The sequence below is a fragment of the Oncorhynchus kisutch genome, linkage group LG7 (genome assembly GCF_002021735.2).
Source record: "Oncorhynchus kisutch isolate 150728-3 linkage group LG7, Okis_V2, whole genome shotgun sequence".
NCBI lineage: Eukaryota > Metazoa > Chordata > Actinopteri > Salmoniformes > Salmonidae > Oncorhynchus > Oncorhynchus kisutch.
In genome coordinates this window covers 22,289,932-22,308,232 of record NC_034180.2, presented here as the reverse complement: position 1 = coordinate 22,308,232, position 18,301 = coordinate 22,289,932, and the positions used below count along the sequence as shown (strand labels likewise).

At 44.5% G+C, this 18,301-nt stretch overlaps 1 protein-coding gene across 2 annotated transcripts in view; it reads left to right on the top strand.

Annotated features, from left to right (window-relative positions):
* ccdc85ca (coiled-coil domain containing 85C, a) overlaps nt 1–18,301 on the top strand; it is a 59,322-nt gene extending 41,021 nt beyond the window's left edge. Inside the window, exons 3-5 of one of the 2 annotated variants that reach the window (XM_031828673.1) lie at nt 1,413–1,517; nt 11,616–11,807; nt 13,270–18,301. In XM_031828673.1, the coding sequence (XP_031684533.1) occupies nt 1,413–1,517; nt 11,616–11,807; nt 13,270–13,359 (387 nt within the window). In that variant the 3' untranslated portion in view covers nt 13,360–18,301. Of the gene's footprint in view, nt 1–1,409; nt 1,518–11,615; nt 11,808–13,269 lie in introns of both variants that reach the window. The other variant, XM_020487087.2, reaches the window with a different exon arrangement.

Sequence of the window (18,301 nt, the reverse complement as noted above, 5' to 3'; positions counted from 1 at the left end):
GAAAGGAATCGGTGAAGAGCAACAACACACACACAGACAAACCGATTCTCAGTATCTCTACCCTCTACTGGGAGATCCTAGAACACACACACACACACACACACACACACACACACATGAATGGACACCTACACACTAGAGTAGAAGGGAGTGCAGAGTTAGTGCAGAGTTTTACTAACATTGTAACAATCAGAGAGAGCATCATTATGGCATCAGCTAGAAGTGTAGGCTGTGTCCCAAAATGCCACCCAATTGGCCCTGGCCAATAGTGCACTTACAGTAATAGGGAATAGGGATGTCATTTGGGATTCAGTTATGAGTGTCCTGTTGATGTAGACATATCCCCATATATACAGCTCTGTGATTACAACAGCCTTCACTATGGGGACGGTACTGTAATCCCACTGAGCCAATCCCAAATGAGATGTAAGCACACGACACCAATCAGAACAGAGCGAGAGCGAGAGATTGAGCGAGAAGGTCCATGTCGTGACACAAACACACTCCAGAAAAAGGGATTACACAGGGCATTTGTGCTGCTCCAACGGCCCCAAAGACGACGCGCTTACCGCTCTGTGTGTTGGGGCTGACAACATGTTGATCTCTCATTCTGCACTCCACACAAAGAGAACAAAGAACACAAAATCCATCCCTCAGGGTAGCAGGTAGCACAGACCAGTCAGGGAGTCTAACCACAAGGAGTGTGTGTGTGTGTGTGTTTTTTTTTGCTGTACTGAACGGTTGCTGTTAGCGTCAGATAAATGCAAAATAACACTGAACAGATACCGATGTCTGAATCAAATGAAACATTCTATGCCTGGTTTGCTTTCCTTACGTAAAATAGACCGTGTGGAATCTAGATCAACTAAACTTTATTTTAAGTGCATCTAAAATCCCAACACATTTCAAATGACAACAATACAATGAAAGAAGTCAACGCAAACCAGAAGCAATGAAAGAGTAAAAGGAAAACTAAACGCAAGGATGTCTTCAAAGAGTAAAATCACTGGTTAAAAGACACACCGTTTAGAGTGAGCTCATCATAATGACCTCACACACGTACATAGAAAGAGGCCATACCGCTCCAAAGCCTGCTATACAGTTTTATCTCCAAGGGAATTTATTTGATATTATTTATCCACTAAAAGGAGGGATGGCCATTTACTGTATGCCAGACAGGAGGATTCAAAACACATGCTGGCCACTTTCACTGATATACAGGGTATAAATGAACTGAACTGGCTGAACAACTGCTGTTACAAGGTTGTGCTTCTATCTCTCGGCCAGAGGAGATCGGCAGCACATATTCTGTTCTTTACCTTCTGTGTGCACTTTTCCTCTAAATGCTCTCTCTCTCTCTCTCTCTCTCTCTCTCTCTCTCTCTCTCTCTCTCTCTCTCTGTATCTCAGCAGGCTAACAGTGGTGATCTGAACAGTCTGAGGAAGGGTCTGTCTCTCTACCACTCTGAGTCTCAGCTCTTCTCTCTCACACAGTACCAGCAGGACGCCGTGCAGAATGTACGTATAGTTTGCTAAACCACTCCTGGTGTGTGTGTGTGTGTGTCTCTATGTGTAGGGATCTAGAGTGCGACCAATTTGGTCGCATATGCAACAAAATACTCTGCTGGCGACCTGCAGTTTTAGTTTGGGATCACCTGTACAGATAGAAAAAATGTTTCTTTACCGCAGCCTCCCGGTGTCTCTCTCTCCCTCCACGACTGCTTGCTTCCAGTTCCTGGGCCACACACACCAAGTCCCGCCCGCTGTCACTCAAGCAGGCAGCACACAGTTCCTCCACGCTGTTTATTCTTTCAGCATGCACTCAACACATACACGACATGGCCAAAAGTATGAGGACACCTGCTTGTCGAACTTCCCATTCCAAAATCATGGGCATTCATGTGGAATTGGTCCCCCCTTTGCCGCCACAACAGCCTCCACTCTTCTGGGAAGGCTTTCCGCTAGATGTTGGAACATTGCTGCAGGGACTTGCTTCCATTCAGCCTCAAGAGCATTAGTGAGGTCGGGTACTGATGTTGTGCGATTAGGACTGGTTCGCAGTCAGCTTTCCAATTCATCCCAAAGGTGTTCGATGGGGTTGATGTCAGGGCTCTGTGCAGGCCAGTCAAGTTCTTCCACACCAATCTCAACAAACCATTTCTATATGGACCTTGCTTTGTGCATGGGGGCATTGTCATGCTGAAACAGGAAAGGGCCTTACCCAAACTGTTGCCACAAAGTTGTAAGCACAGAATTGTCTAGAATGTCATTGTATGCTGTAGCTTTAAGATTTCCCTTCACTGGAACTAAGGGGCCTAGCCCGAACCATGAAAAACAGCCTCAGACCATTATTCATCATCCACCAAACTTTACAGTTGGTACTGTGCATTCGGGCAGGTAGCGTTCTCCTGGCATCCGCCAAACCCAGTTTTGTCCATCGGACTGCCAGATGGTGAAGCGTGATTCATCACTCCAGAGAACATGTTTCCACTGCTCCAGAGTCCAATGGCGGTCGAGCTTTATTTCACTCCAGCCGACGCTTGGCATGGCGCATGGTAATCTTAGGCCGCCCCATGGGTCTCCCGGTCGCGGCCGGCTGTGACAGAGCCTGGACAAGAACCAGGATCTCACAGCTAGCACTGTGATGCAGTGCCTTAGAACACTGCGCCAGTTATTTTTCTTTATCATACTATTCGTTTGTGTATCTTGATCTCTGCAAAATGTTAGTTAGTCTAAGGAAGCTGGCATGTTTCAAACATTATGCTAATGCTATTCGCTAACTAGCTAAATGCTGGTGGTGTCGATCAGCACGTTGTTTGTGCAACTTACTACAATTTTTGCCTAAATGTAACATCTGTTCAAACGTCACGAGGGTCCCCTGGGAAACACTCATCAACACTTTTGTTCCTACCCTGTCATAACTCCTACCTACAAACAACACCAACCATAGAATTGGAATAATCAATCCAACAGTTCACCAAAGTGTTTTTATCTGTTCTGCAAGACAAATCGCAATATTTGGTTGAAAAATCAGAATTCTATTTTTTGCCAATACTGTGCAGCCCTACTAACTTTATCTATATATGCAAACACTTGGGTGGTTGAGGGGCAGCTCTCAGAGCTGGGGGGGGGGGGGGGGGGGGATCTTGGGTGGTTGAGGGGCAGCTCTCAGAGCTGTGGGGGGGGGGGGGGGGATCTTGGGTGGTTGAGGGGCAGCTCTCAGAGCTGTGGGGGGGGGGGGGGGGGATCTTGGATGGTTGGTAGCCTGGCGGTTGGACGCTTGGGCCGGTGGTTGATGAGTCGCTGGTTCGGGTCCCCGTTTTGACTTGGTGGGAGATCTGTCGACGTGCTTGACCCTGGTTGCTCCTGTGGGTCGCTCTGGATGGGAGTCTGTTAGATGACTGAATGTAATGTAAATGTTGAGTGGGTTCACTGCAGGTAAATAAAAAATAACAATTTAAAAAAACACACAAAGGAAAGGAAAAGTGATGTATTTTTCACGAGATGTGCTTCAAAAGTCATTAGGATTCATATAGGCCCGTTGTAGGCTTTATCTGAATCAATGACAAAATATTTCTGGTGCTCTTAGATTTTATGTGGCGCTCCTAACTTTGGAGCACCAGTGCTACCAATGAAAAAAAAAATCTCTGCAGAAATGAGCTGGTCTGTGGCTGACCTCAGTACCACTTCACAGACCTGCTTTCACACACTTCACTTCCAAACCCTCTCCAGCTCCTCCACATGTAAAAGTGTATCATCACACTCTGCAGTATCGAATGTCAGCCTCCAGTAATATGCACCTTCACTCCAGCCCCGCCTCTTCCATATTCCACCCTGAGTCTAAGAGTTAAGAGACAATAACCTCAGGTCTTTCATGTAAACACAAACTCAGACTTTACCCAATAACCCTGAGTACTAAAGTAGACCTTACAACAACAATACCTCATGTTAACCCTACCTTCCAACCCCCTCACACTGTTTACCTGTCTTTGATTCTCTAACCCAGCCTTGAGCTGGAGACTGAATCTGGAGTCTTCTCTCTCTCTCTCTCTCTCTCTCTCTCTCTCTCTCTCTCTCTTTTATACCCCCCTAGTTTTCACCACCCCTCTCTGTCTCAAATCCAGTCTTTCTTCCATTCCACTCAAGCTCTCTCTTTTTCCTTATTGCCACCTACATATCTCTTGTCTCCATCTCTCTCTCTGTCTCTCTCTCTTCTACAGCCCTGAGACTTCACCTGTCTCTCTATTGGTTCTGTGTTTAACCAGAGGACATCACCCCCCCCCCCTCCTCCCCCACCTGGCCCTGCTCTTGACAGTGGAGAGAAGCATTTCAGGTTTAAAGCAATTTTTATGCAGTTGTAGACATTTTCCCACAGGGCGTGGGAATGTTATTTTAAAAAATCATGAAATTCTGCTCATTTTTCCATGGGGAAAATATGTATATTTTTTTGCAGTTTTATAGCTAACTAACTGTAATTCTACCCATTTTGCCATGGGGTGAAGATAATTGCTGATGCACAACCAAATTTCAACTTTGCACCTTGTCTATTCTATTATTCTAACTCTCAACAGGAAGTTGGGACCCCACATTTAAAAAAAATAAAACCTAGCAGCCTGGATATCTAAGCGACTGCTTATGTCGCTTTATACCTGAAGCCAGCCCTGGACATCTCTTATGCCTGAAGCCAGCCCTGGACATCTCTTATACCTGAAGCCAGCCCTGGACATCTCTTATACCTGAAGCCAGCCCTGGACATCTCTTATGCCTTGAGCCAGCCCTGGACATCTCTTATGCCTGAAGCCAGCCCTGGACATCTCTTATGCCTGAAGCCAGCCCTGGACATCTCTTATGCCTGAAGCCAGCCCTGGACATCTCTTATGCCTGAAGCCAGCCCTGGACATCTCTTATGCCTGAAGCCAGCCCTGGACATCTCTTATGCCTTGAGCCAGCCCTGGACATCTCTTATGCCTTGAGCCAGCCCTGGACATCTCTTATGCCTGAAGCCAGCCATGGACATCTCTTATGCCTGAAGCCAGCCCTGGACATCTCTTATGACTTGAGCCAGCCCTGGACATCTCTTATGACTTGAGCCAGCCCTGGACATCTCTTATGCCTGGATCCAGCCCTGGACATCTCTTATGCCTGAAGCCAGCCCTGGACATCTCTTATGCCTGAAGCCAGCCCTGGACATCTCTTATGCCTGAAGCCAGCCCTGGACATCTCTTATGCCTGAAGCCAGCCCTGGACATCTCTTATGCCTGAAGCCAGCCCTGGACATCTCTTATGCCTTGAGCCAGCCCTGGACATCTCTTATGCCTGGAGCCAGCCCTGGACATCTCTTATGCCTGGAGCCAGCCCTGGACATCTCTTATGCCTGAAGCCAGCCCTGGACATCTCTTATGCCTTGAGCCAGCCCTGGACATCTCTTATGCCTTGATCCAGCCCTGGACATCTCTTAGCCTTGAACCAGCCCTGGATATCCCTTATGACTTGAGCCAGCCCTGGACATCTCTTATGCCTGAAGCCAGCCCTGGACATCTCTTATGACTTGAGCCAGCCCTGGACATCTCTTATGCCTGAAGCCAGCCCTGGACATCCCTTATGACTTGAGCCAGCCCTGGACATCTCTTATGACTTGAGCCAGCCCTGGACATCTCTTATGCCTGAAGCCAGCCCTGGACATCTCGTATGACTTGAGCCAGCCCTGGACATCTCTTATGCCTTGAGCCAGCCCTGGACATCTCTTATGACTTGAGCCAGCCCTGGACATCTCTTATGCCTTGAGCCAGCCCTGGATATCTCTTATGACTTGAGCCAGCCCTGGACATCCCTTATGCCTTGAGCCAGCCATGGACATCTCTTATGCCTTGAGCCAGCCCTGGACACCTCTTATGCCTTGAGCCAGCCCTGGACATCTCTTATGCCTTGAGCCAGCCATGGACATCTCTTATGCCTTGAGCCAGCCCTGGACATCCCTTTGAGACCACTAATTAAATTAGCATCACTCCTTTCAGAAGGGCAAAGACTCCCTCTGTTCTTTCCCTCTCTTTTATCCTGAAATGTTCATCCCCCTTTCCAGCTCTCACCTTGGCATGGAGAGGAGAACAGGGGGAGGGAGAGGAGAAGAGGGTAGGGAGAGTGCATATGAGATTGGGAAGGAGAGGAGAGATGTGAGGAAGGATGGAAAAGAGACTAAAGGAGAGAGGTGGGGAGAGAGATTATAGAGAGAGAATAAGGAGAGAGATGAGAAGAAAAAGAAGAGTCTTGTTTAGCTAATCAGTATTCTGATTGGTCGTGATAAAAGACATCTAGAGTCGTCATGGTAACCACTAACCACTCAGGTACTCTTCATCCACAGGAAGGAGAAAACAATTAAGAGTGTGTGGCATGAGCTACAGCCTGTGTGTGTGTGTTTGTTTGTGTGTGTGTGTGTGTTCTGGAGTGAGAGACATACATACTCTAGACCCCTATCCTGATTAGCATGACTTTGAACTCTCACTTCAAACACACAGGTGATGCCTTGAATAATGCAACATCTCTCTCTCTCTCTCTCTCTCTCTCTCTCTCTCTCTCTCTCTCTCTGTATCTCTGTCTCTCCCTCTCTCTCTCTCTCTCTCTCTCATTTAACCAGGTAAGTTGACGGAAAACACATTTTAATTTACAGCAACAACTTGGAGAATAGTTACAGGGTAGAGGAGAGGGGATGACTGAGCCAATTGGAAGCTGGGGATGATTAGGTGGCCATGATGGAATGATGGCCTGATTGGAAATGTTGCCAGAACACTGGTGTTACCGTTTTTCTCAATTGCTAAAACACAATTTCTGAAACCTTGCTCCATTTCCTGAAAACATTAAACACAAAACCTAATCTTCAAGCACTATTTACCTAACCTCTGACTCCTCTTGCAAAATGAAACATTCGCCTCAAAACAGTTTTACCTGTGTTCAAAATTAAACACTGCTCTCAAATCATAAACAAAGTGATCAAAATGATATACACTCTCAAGCAGTCAGTAAACAATACACCGAAAAATAGAAAACACATTGTTCAAAACATACAATTCTCAGGGAGAAGTACATTTTTAATCTAAAGAAATATTCATATTTTTCCGTCATTGTCTTTTGATGAACGAAAACATGTTCTATCATAGTAGCTCAAAATTGATCAGAAATTACTACTCTGCTTTGCTCTTTGCAAATTTGTTTTTTGTTCTTCCTCCTCCTTGTACCCCTATTTTTACAGTACTGTACCCTGCATCTCACAAACTTGTCCTTTGTCTCTGTGATACTGTAATTCTTGTTCTTTGTTGATATGAACCTGCAACCAGTCAAAATCTATTGAGCAGTCAGTACTGTTAATAAATGGAAAGCACAATGTTCAGGGCCATACAATTTGTCCATTGTACAGTATACAGCCTACAATGCACTGTACTACAGTATCCATTCTCAGACTTTCTCCTTCCCACCTTCAACAACCTGTTTGCTCTCTGAACTGGCTTATATTGGTTGTGTCACATCATTTGAAACAGGTTAAATCAATTTTGAGTGGTTGTGTTCAATCAATGACATGTGTTCTCTATTTGTATTTGATTGTTGCCACTTGTGTTTACCAGTATGGATGACAAGTGCATTAGAGTGCCGAATGTGTTTTGAGAATGAGAATGTGTTTAGAGTTTTGCTGAAAAGTCTAAGTGAGATCTGCAAATTGTGTTTTACCATGTGAAATGGTTTAAGGTATTGACATAATTAGCTAAATGAGTCCAGGCAACTGAGAACTTTGTTCAGCCAATGGGTTTTAGTGTTTTAGCAATTGAGAAAAACTGTAACATCTCTGCAGTGTGGTATGCTGCTGGCTCTCTCTCTCTCTCTCTCTCTCATGTCACACCCAATGACATGGCCTGATATATAAACTTTTTATGGTGGGTGGATTTTTGTTGTTGTTGTGATCCCCCATCAGCTGCTAACAAGGCAGCAGCTACTCTTCCTGGAGTCCAAACACATTAAGGCACATGCATCACACAAAAAAAAACAAAAAAACAGTACATCATATACCATTGCACCAATACATATATCTACAATACAAAATGCATAATAGCATCATATGGTTATGTTATAATGCGCGTGTATGTAGAGTGCGTGTGCTAGCGTGTGTGTGCGTATGCGTGAGTGTGTGCCTGGATGTGTGTGTCTCTTCACAGTCCGTGTTGTACCATAACGTGTAGTTTTATCATTAAAAAAAAATCTGATTTAACTGCTGGCATGAGATACTTGATGTGGAATAGAGTTCCATGTAGTCATGGCTCTGTGTTGTACTGACCATTTCCCAAAGTCTGTTCTGGACTTGAGGACTGTGAAGAGACCCCTGGTGGCATGTCTTGTGGGTTATGCATGGGTGTCTGAGCTGTGTGCTAGTCGTTTGAACAGACAGCTCAGTGCTTTCAGCATGTCAATACCTCTCACAAAGACAAGCAGTGATGCAATCAATCTCTCCTCTACTTTGAGCCAGGAGAGAGTGACTTGCATCTTATTGATGTTAGCTCTCCATGTACATTTAAGGGCCAGCCGTGCTGCTTTATTGCCTATGTCTCTCTTTGTGACCATATGACTGGGCAGTAGTCCAGGTGCGATAAAACTAGGGCCTGTAGGACTTGTTTTGTTGATAGCAATGCGAAGAAAGCAGAGCAGCTTTTTATTACAGACAGACCTCTCCCCATCTTAGCTACCGTTGTGTCAATATGTTTTGACCATGACAGTTTATAATCCAGGGTTACACCAAGCAGTTTAGTCTTTTCAACTTGTTCAATTTCCACAATATTCATTACAAGCTTTGGTTGAGGTGTAGGGTTTAGTGAATAGTTTGTCCCAAATACAATGCTTTTAGTTCTTGAAATATTTAGGCCTAGCTTATTACTTGCCACCCATTCTAAAACTGACTTCAGCTCTTTGTTAAGTGTTGCAGTGATTTCACTTGCTGTGGGTAGCTGACGTGTATAATGTGGAGTCATCAGTTTACATAGACAAACAGACTTTACTCAATGCCAATGGCAGGTCATTAGTAAAAAATTGAAAAGTAAGGGGCCTAGACAACCATCCTGGGGAATGCCTGACTCTACTTGGAGTATGTTGGAGAGACTTCCATTAAAGAACACTCTCTGTGTTCTGTTAGACAGGTCACTCTCAATCCACAATATAGCAGGGGATGTAAAGACATAACACATACGTTTTTCCAGCAGCAGATTATGATCAATAATGTCAAAAGCTGCACTGAAGTCTAACAAAACAGCTCCCGTAATCTTCTTATTATACATTTCTGTCAGCCAATCATCAGTAATTTCTGTAAGTGTGATACATGGTGAGTGCCCTTTCCTATACTGTAAGCATGCTAAAAGTCAGTTGTTAATTTGTTTACTGTAAAATATCTTTGATTCTTGTAAAACACCAAAAAATCTAAAGTTTACTAAGGGTTGGTAACAGGCTGTTTGGTGGGCTGTTTGAGCCAGTAAAGGGTTCTTTGTTATTCTTGGGTAGTGGAATGACTTTTGCTTCCCTCCAGGCCTGAGGGATCACACTTTCCTGTAGGCTTAGATTGAAGAGATGGCTAATAGTGGCAATATAGTCTGCTATCATCCTCAGTCATTTTACATCCAAGTTGTCAGACCCAGGTGCCTTGTCATTGTAATTTCTTCACCTCTTCCACACTCCCTTTACGGAATTCAAATTACAATGCGTATCTTTCATAATTTGGTCAGTTATGAATGGACGTGCAGGTTCAGTTTGTTGTTGGCATGTCATGCACATTTTGCCAATGAAAGAATCATTAAAGTAGTTGGCAATATAAGTGGGGTTTGTGATGAATGAGCCATCTGATGCAATGAAGGATGGAGCTGAGTTGACCTTTTTGCCCAACATTACATTTAAGATGCTCGAAATATTTGTACTATTATTCTTTATATAATTTTTTATATTTGCTTATTGTTTGACATAACTTGTGTGTCACTTCAATACGTGTTGCCAGGGGCTACCTATGATTGGTAGAGAGAGAGCCCACATCATAAAAATGTTTAATTGATCAATGAGATGCCGTTGAGTCATCGTGAAAAAAACGTATTTGGATTTGAAAAAAGTAATCAACATTTTTTTTCACCCAACTTTAAAACTCGAAATCCAATGACATGGTGACATTTTGAAATTGATTTCACCAAATGTAAATCAAAACCAGACATTGAAATTGTAGAGGGGTCGCCCCCACCCCCTACATCCCCCTACATCCGTCACAAGAAATCATTTGCCCAGCGAATGATCTCACATTACAACAGAGCAATCAATCAAATGTCAAAGTCAATCAAAGTTGTTTCTGACGCAGAAGCAGTGATTCTCTATCTTGTAAAAATTGTTGGTTGAAAATGTGTCCTTTGGAGCCTCTCTTTATGTTCTCTTTCAGACTTTCTTATCATCTTTGCTCAGGCTACCACCTGAATGGCACTCTATTCCCTCCATCAGTGTTTCCCAACCCTGGTGGGCCTCCAGTACCCCCAACAGTAAACATTTGTATTGTAACCTTGGACAAGCACACCTGAATCAACTTGTCAACTAATCATCAAGCTCTCAATGCGCTGAATGAGGTGTGTTTGTTCAGGGCTACAACAAAAATGTGTTCTGTTGGGGTTACTGGAGAACCAGGGTTGGGAAACACTACCCTACATGGTGCCCTACTTTTTATCATATGGGCCCTGGTCAAAAGTAGTGCACTATACAGGGAATAGGGTGCCATTTGGGACATACCTAAGTATGGTGTGTCTGTGTCAGTGTTCTCTGAGTATTGATACTGGGTATTGATACCAACTCTGTAATGTTAGACTGGAAGCCCGATCAGGTTCACTCCCCTCCTCTTCCATAATGCCTCTACAGCAGGTGCCTACACCATTGACTATGGGCCTGTTGTTATTGCACTCTCAGCTTTATGTGTGTGTGTCACTCACACTCCGGTCACACTCTTCTTCTTCCTCTTCCTCTTCCTCTTCATGCTCTCTCTCTCTCTCTCTCTCTCTCTCTCTCCCTATATCCCTTTATCCCTTTATCCCCCCCCCTCTGTATATATATATATATATATACAGTATATATATCCCTATATCCCTTTATCCCCCTCTCTCTCTGCTCAGGGGCACCGGTGTTGGAATGCTGGTTGGATGGTTGAGGATCTAACGCTAGAGTGGTGCTCAGAAGGCTGTGAAAGAGCAAAGCTGGGATAGAACCAGAGATAGGGATACCTAAGTGCTTGGACAGTAAGAGCTGGGAATGAATAGGATAGAGCTGGGATAGATTGGGCCCCTGCTCCTCTCTCTCAACGACCTCTTTTTGCATTTGCTGTGACCCAGAGATGGAGAGGCACAGGGGAGTAGAGAATTTGACCAGGGTCAGGGAAGACCATGGGAGATGAGAGTTGTAATGAGCTGATTAAACCAGGGATTTACCCTCCTTTAGGGGTCTGGGTCGGTGAACTATAGTACCCCAGAGAGAGAGAAGGGAGGTGGGGGGATTAATTTAGATTGCTCACATCTCTGAAAATAAAGTACATGTGTGTGACCACTCTGACCATCTCTCCCTTCCTCTCTCCAGGGCTCCGGTAGGACCCCTAGTGGTGAGCCATCCCCCCCAGCAGACTACCTCCCTGTGGGCCAGAAGCCAGAGGCTGTTGTCCATGCCATGAAGGTGCTCGAGGTCCATGAGAATCTAGAGAAGAAAATCCCTGAAGACTACGACAAGGACCTCAGTGAGAAGGAGAAGGCCATCGTCAGGGAGATGTGTAACGTAAGGAACTCTCTCCTCCCTCCCACACGACCTTTCTCACCCCCCCTCTTATACCTTTCTCTCTCTCCCTCACTCCTTTCCTTTCTTCTCTCTTCCTCGCTCCCTCTCCTATCCCAAAAAGCTAATAATGCGAGCTAGATGAAGATACGATGGGCCTGTCGAGTTGCAGCTTTCTCTCTCTCTCTCTCTCTCTCTCTCTCTCTCTCTCTCTCTCTCTGTCTCTCTCTCTCTCTCTGTCTCTCTCTCTCTCTCTCTCTCCTCCCCATTTATGTTTGTTTGCCTGTCAGAATCACAAGCATGCCATCGCTTTGACGGAGGGCAGTGTTTAAATTATTACACAATTACCCTCCCTCCCTCCTCCCTCCCTCTCACCTCTCCTCCCCCTCTCACCCCCTGGCTTCCCCCTGCTTTAATTGGAGGCTCCCATAAAGGAGCCGTAGTATTAACGACGCACTTGTCTGCACCATTAAAATAACTTCACTGGGAGAAACAATGGAAGCTCCTGTTGAGGCCTTTTAAGCTTCCGAGCTCTATTCTCCGTGCTATATACACCTTCCAGGCCTAGGATAGGACAGGATAGGGCAGGACAGGGCAGGATAGGATCGGAAGGCTAGGAGGATTGGACTATGGAATAGAAGCTACAGGCCCCTCCCCATTCTCTCATCTCAACATCACATCCTCCTTCCACCCCCACAGGTGTAGGCTCAAAATGGCATCCTATTTCCTTTATAGGGCACTACTTTTGACTAGAGCCGATAGGGTTAGTGTAGTATAAAAGGAATAGGGTATAATTTGGGCCACAACCATACAGCCTGAGACAGTGGAGTGGGGTCATCTGGGACTCGTGTGATGACACTTTTCTTGCAGGGACGACCCCAGGCCCTTCTAGTCTTTCAGCACTAAGCGATGCCTGTGGGTTTCTCCGGACAGAGCTCTGTACATGGAAGAGACACAGAGAACACGGAGGCACAACGCAACCATTTATAGTGGAGTATCCCATCAAGCATAAAGAGATAAATACACCAACATCCTGGTGAGGTCTATGTTACATAGTTCATCTCAGAGCTGAGAGTCATGTGTTTTTACAACTGTTGTCTTGTCCCTACGGTTGCATTGTGTGCTCAGATTATGTGGAACATACATTGTTGTAGACCGTTATTGGATGGCTGGATTGATGGATTCCAGCCTCTGTGACCTCCCTTTGTAGACCCCAACAACACACTGGTCATAATAAAATGTTCTACAATAAAAAGCTTTGTGTAACAGTGTTTTCAAACCTTATTAGTGTAATTAGTACTAAATGTCCCTTCCACCTGGCTTTTCTAGAGACACTCACTCATCTTAAAGGGCTGGATATACTGTAGCTAGTATATCCATTGTATGACAGTGTTGTGTAACAGTGTTTTGTGTGTGTGTGTGTGTGTGTGTCCCCCCCATTTCCTGTCCTGTGTTGTGTTCTCAGGTGGTGTGGCGTAAACTGGGTGACGCTGCGGGCTCCAAGCCTTCAATCCGCCAGCATCTCTCTGGGAACCAGTTCAAAGGGCCTTTGTAGTCCCTAGGACGACATTAACCAGCACTCAAACGAGACAAACGGACAGACAAATAAATAAACAACAACAACAACAATGGATCCTCAGCACTGACTGGACAAAGGGACACATCTCAATTGACCCTCTCCTACTCTCTCAGCACTGTGACCGTGGCTAGATGATCCAGACAAACCCTAACCTAAACCCAGCCCACTGCCTCTGCATCTGTGATATCCATCTTTGGCCTCCCTTAACCTCATGCCCTGGTGGATATTGGAATGGTGACCTGACCTGGGTAGTGGCTACAGGCAATTTCAGATTAGGGCTAAACAGACCGTGGCGACGAATGGTTCGAAACAGCGGGTGGCCGTCCTATCGCCTCCACAGCACAACAGAGCATCTGCCTTCATTTTCTGTTCAATGCCTGACTATTCTACATTTTGAAGCGCCACCGTCACTTGACAGTTATGGTGTGTTTTTGAAGAAGAGGAAGATGAAGGGAGGATAGGGGCACGAGGCATGCATTACCAACTAAACTCTCCCTTACAACCTCACAACCATTCACTACAGTACTGAGCTACTATACCTGTGACCTGTTCTACAGTACTACACCTGACAGTCCCAACCAGTCACGACAGTACTGAGCTACTATACCTGTGACCTGTTCTACAGTACTACACCTGACAGTCCCAACCAGTCACGACAGTACTGAGCTACTATACCTGTGACCTGTTCTACAGTACTACACCTGGCAGTCCCAACCAGTCACGACAGTACTGAGCTACTATACCTGTGACCTGTTCTACAGTACTACACCTGACAGTCCCAACCAGTCACGACAGTACTGAGCTACTATACCTGTGACCTGTTCTACAGTACTACACCTGACAGTCCCAACCAGTCACGACAGTACTGAGCTAGAGCACTACACCATCTCCACCCAAACGTCTCTTTTTGTGTTTGTGTAAATGTTCACCTACCAAGTGTTCAGGACTGACAACCACTTTAGGACGGACTATTCTACTGCAGGCCCTGTTCTGTTCTTGACTTTGCTTCCATGACTTCTCCACAGGCAACTGATTTGACAACTGACTGACAACCTACGTTTAATATGAGGAAAAATCCTGGAAATGTTCTGATGTAATTTTCCTTCGGTGTATAGTCACAAGCCATAGGTTTACATGACTTGAAACCTAGCTGCTGCAGCCTACTGTTTGATAGTGTCGTCCCCTTTTGCCTGAGCAGGAAGTATGTGTTCAAGTGTAGACAGAATTGATTTCAAAGTGTTCAACTAAATTCTAGCACCAAATCAGTTATGTGTAACAAAACGTAGCCCTGTTTAAAAAAAAGTTATCATTTAAGACCGTGTTTGTTTGCGCCTCAAATGGCACCCTATTCCCTATACCAACACTATATAGGCATTAGGGTGCCATTTCGGATGCACACGTTGTAACTAAGTACAGAAAGTGGAACACTGAGTTCAGTTTCATACCCTGTGTTTCAAAAGTTTCCTCCCAGGCAGAAAGCTTATAGCCTGGGTAGGGTCTGTTTATGCTCTCCTGCCAACTCCTAGAATTGTCAAGCCAAAAATGTTACATTTTAGTCATGTAGCAGGCACTCTTATCCAGAGCAACTTACAGGAGTGAGTTCATACGTTTTCTCATAAAAGTCCCCCGTGGGAATCAAACTAACAACCCTGTTGTTGCAAGCACCATGCTCTACCAGTTGAGCCATACAGGACTTGACAATGTCTGCAATGGAGTTGGAAAAAGGACAAACAGCTCTCGGACCAGGCTTGAAAGCTTAGCCTGTCAGACTATTAACTGAAACCTTAAGTCGAGGAAGAGGTTTTGGTTCATGCATAATATAGGGTCACTTCTGATGATTGATCATGGATTAGAACGTCAGGATCTTGCTAGATGGAAGTGGACTTTGAATTCACAATCTGAATTTCTAATGTATGACAATCGTTGAAACGGTTTTGAAAGCAGCTGTTATTTTGACCAGTCCTAACTTTATCTCAATGAGCTCTTATAGGGACCATACCTTATGATGTCTCATTGGAGACTATGTATACTACATGAGGTCTCTTAGCTGGGTCCGATGTATACTTCATAAGGTGTCTTAGCTGGCTCCTGTACATTATGATGTGTTAGGCCCGATGTGTGCAAAATGAAGTCTCCTAGAGTCCCTATGTCTGCTCTATAAAGTCTCATAGCTGTCATCTCTATAGTAGGACTTCAGTGTACAATCCATTGATACGCGCCGATTATGTTGACATCGATGAAGGCAGCCCCCCGCAACTCTCTGATTGAGAGATGTTGGGTCAAAAGCGGAAGACACATTTCAGTTGAATGGATTCAGTTGCACAACTGACAAGGTATCCCCTTTCCTTTCCCTTTCTCCCTCCCCCACTGCGTAGCTAAATGAAGCTTCATAGCTGTGTTCTATACTCTGTGGCACCTCCTAGCTGATTGCTGTGTATTTGAGTCTTCTCAGTATTGTATGGTGAGGGCTAATAGATAAGCTACATAACATTGCCATGAGACTGACATAACAGATGTCATGAAGAGTTATAGCAACATAACAGACAGATGTCATTAGGAGTAATAACATACACTACATGAGCAAAAGTATGTGGACACCTGCTCGTCGAACATCTCATTCCACAATCATGGTCTTTCATATGGAGTTGGTCTCCCCTTTGCTTCTATAACAGCCTCCACTCTTCTGGGAAGGCTTTCCACTAGATGTTGGAACATTGCTGCGGGGACTTGCTTCCATTCAGCCACAAGAGCACTAGTGAGGTTGGGCACTGATGTTGGGCGATTGAGCCTGGCTCGTAGTCGGGGTTCCAATTCATCCCAAAGATGTTCGATGGGGTTGATGGCAGGGCTCTGTGCAGACCAATCAAGTTCTTCCACACCGATCTCGACAAACCATTTCTGTATGGAATTTGCTTTTGCATGGGGGCATTGTCATTGCTGTAACAGGAAAGGGCCTTCCCCAAACTGTTGCCACAAAGTTGCAAGCACAGAATCAGATTCGTCTGTCGGACTGCCATATGGTGAAGTGTGATTCATCACTCCAGAGAACCCGCTTCCACTGCTCCATAGTCCAATGGCGGCGAGCTTTAAACCACTCCAGCTGATGCTTGGCATTGCACATGCTGATCTTAGGCTTGGCCATGGCTCGGCCATGGAAACCTATTTCATGAAGCTCCCGACGAGTTCTTGTGCTGAAGTTGCTTCCAGAGGGAGTTTGGAGTGTTGCAACCGAGGACAGACAATTGTTTAGCGCTACGCGCTTCAGCACTCAGCGGTCCCGTTCTGTAAGCGTGTGTGGCCTACCACTTTGCGGCTGAGCCGTTGTTGCTCCTAGACATTTCCACCTCACAATGACAGTACTTACAGTTGACCAGGGCAGCTTTAGCAGCTGACTTGATGAACTGACTTGTTGGAAAGTTGGCATCCTATGATGGTGCCATGTTGCAAGTCACTGAGCTCTTCAGTAAGGCCATTCTACTGCTAATATTTGTCTGTGGAGATTACATGGCTTTGTGCACAGTATACACCTGTCATCAACTGGTGTGTGGCTGAAATAGACGAATCCTCTAATTTGAAGGGATGTCCACATACTCTTGTATATATAGTGTATGACTATGTATATGATATCTTACCTATAGGGGTTCAGGAGTTGTATGTAAAACGAATGAGGTCTGATAGCTGAGCTGAGTTGTATGCATATGTAAGGCCAGTGAATAATGTATATGAGTACTCATAAGAGTCTTATATACTGTATGAGTTCTCTTGGCTAGTCTGAGGTCTGAATAGGCAGTTATAAACTGTTAAAAGACACTTGCTGCATTCTCTCGGATATGTGTTCTAAAATCTGAACTAAAGGTTTGCTGTCAGATTGGTAAATGAATCTGAATTGAGTTTGACATATTGTCTATCTATATAGGGGTATAATAAATGTATACCCTTTTTTGTGTTATACAGAAGGCTGTGTATAAATGTACGTTTACACATCCCCATGAATTCTGGGTAAAAAACATTCTAATTGGAGAGAATATACTGTATTGATAGCAAAAGATATTTTGGGCAAAGCCAGCCTGTCACCTTATTCCCCATTTAGTGCTCTACATTTGACCAGAGCCCTATTTACCTTGGTCAAAAGTAGTGCACTTAATAGGGAATAGGTTACCATTTGGGATGTATCCACTGTGTTTCAGTGTTGTTGAGGAGTCTGGATGCAGCAGGTGACTTTGAACAGTGACAGACTGACTGTGTGTTTGACCGGTCTCGTAACGTACAGTATAAGTGCTGTGTGAACAAAATGAGCAGGAATCAACAAGGAAAAGCTTCATGTATAATATATGAGGTATATTCCTGATATATGAAGATAATTCTGTTTGAATCGAGGACCTCGATAAAAGCATACACTGTTCTGTACAGTGTTGTCTTTAATCGTCCAGCATTGATGACTAAGGAGTTTCCTAAAGGAAAACTGTATGAAAAAGTGTCCATACACACTCAAAGTCTTCACAAATTAAACTTTTGCAAAAGTGACCTTGTTCTTAAACAGATAAGTCTACACGCAACAAAATGACTTTTATATTTGTTCATTTGAAAGCACAAAGTTATGATTAAAAGTTGGACTATTTTCCTATTGTTACATTCAAACACATTGCTTCTTTATTCTCTCTATGTTGAAACGGTGATAATTCTATGTCCTTTTTTAGCCTCTTTTTCTGTGATACATAGTTTAAGGTATCCTAGGATATACAGTGCTATGTACATACATACGTAGTACTCCTGTAGCATACAATGAACTAGCATGCCTTTATATGTTTTTCACAAGCTGTATGTAGCTGAAATTGGACTGTTATTTTAGCAAATTTAAAATGTGACAACTGAGGTAAGCCGCTTTCAAATTTTTTAATAAAATTGAAGTATACTTTCT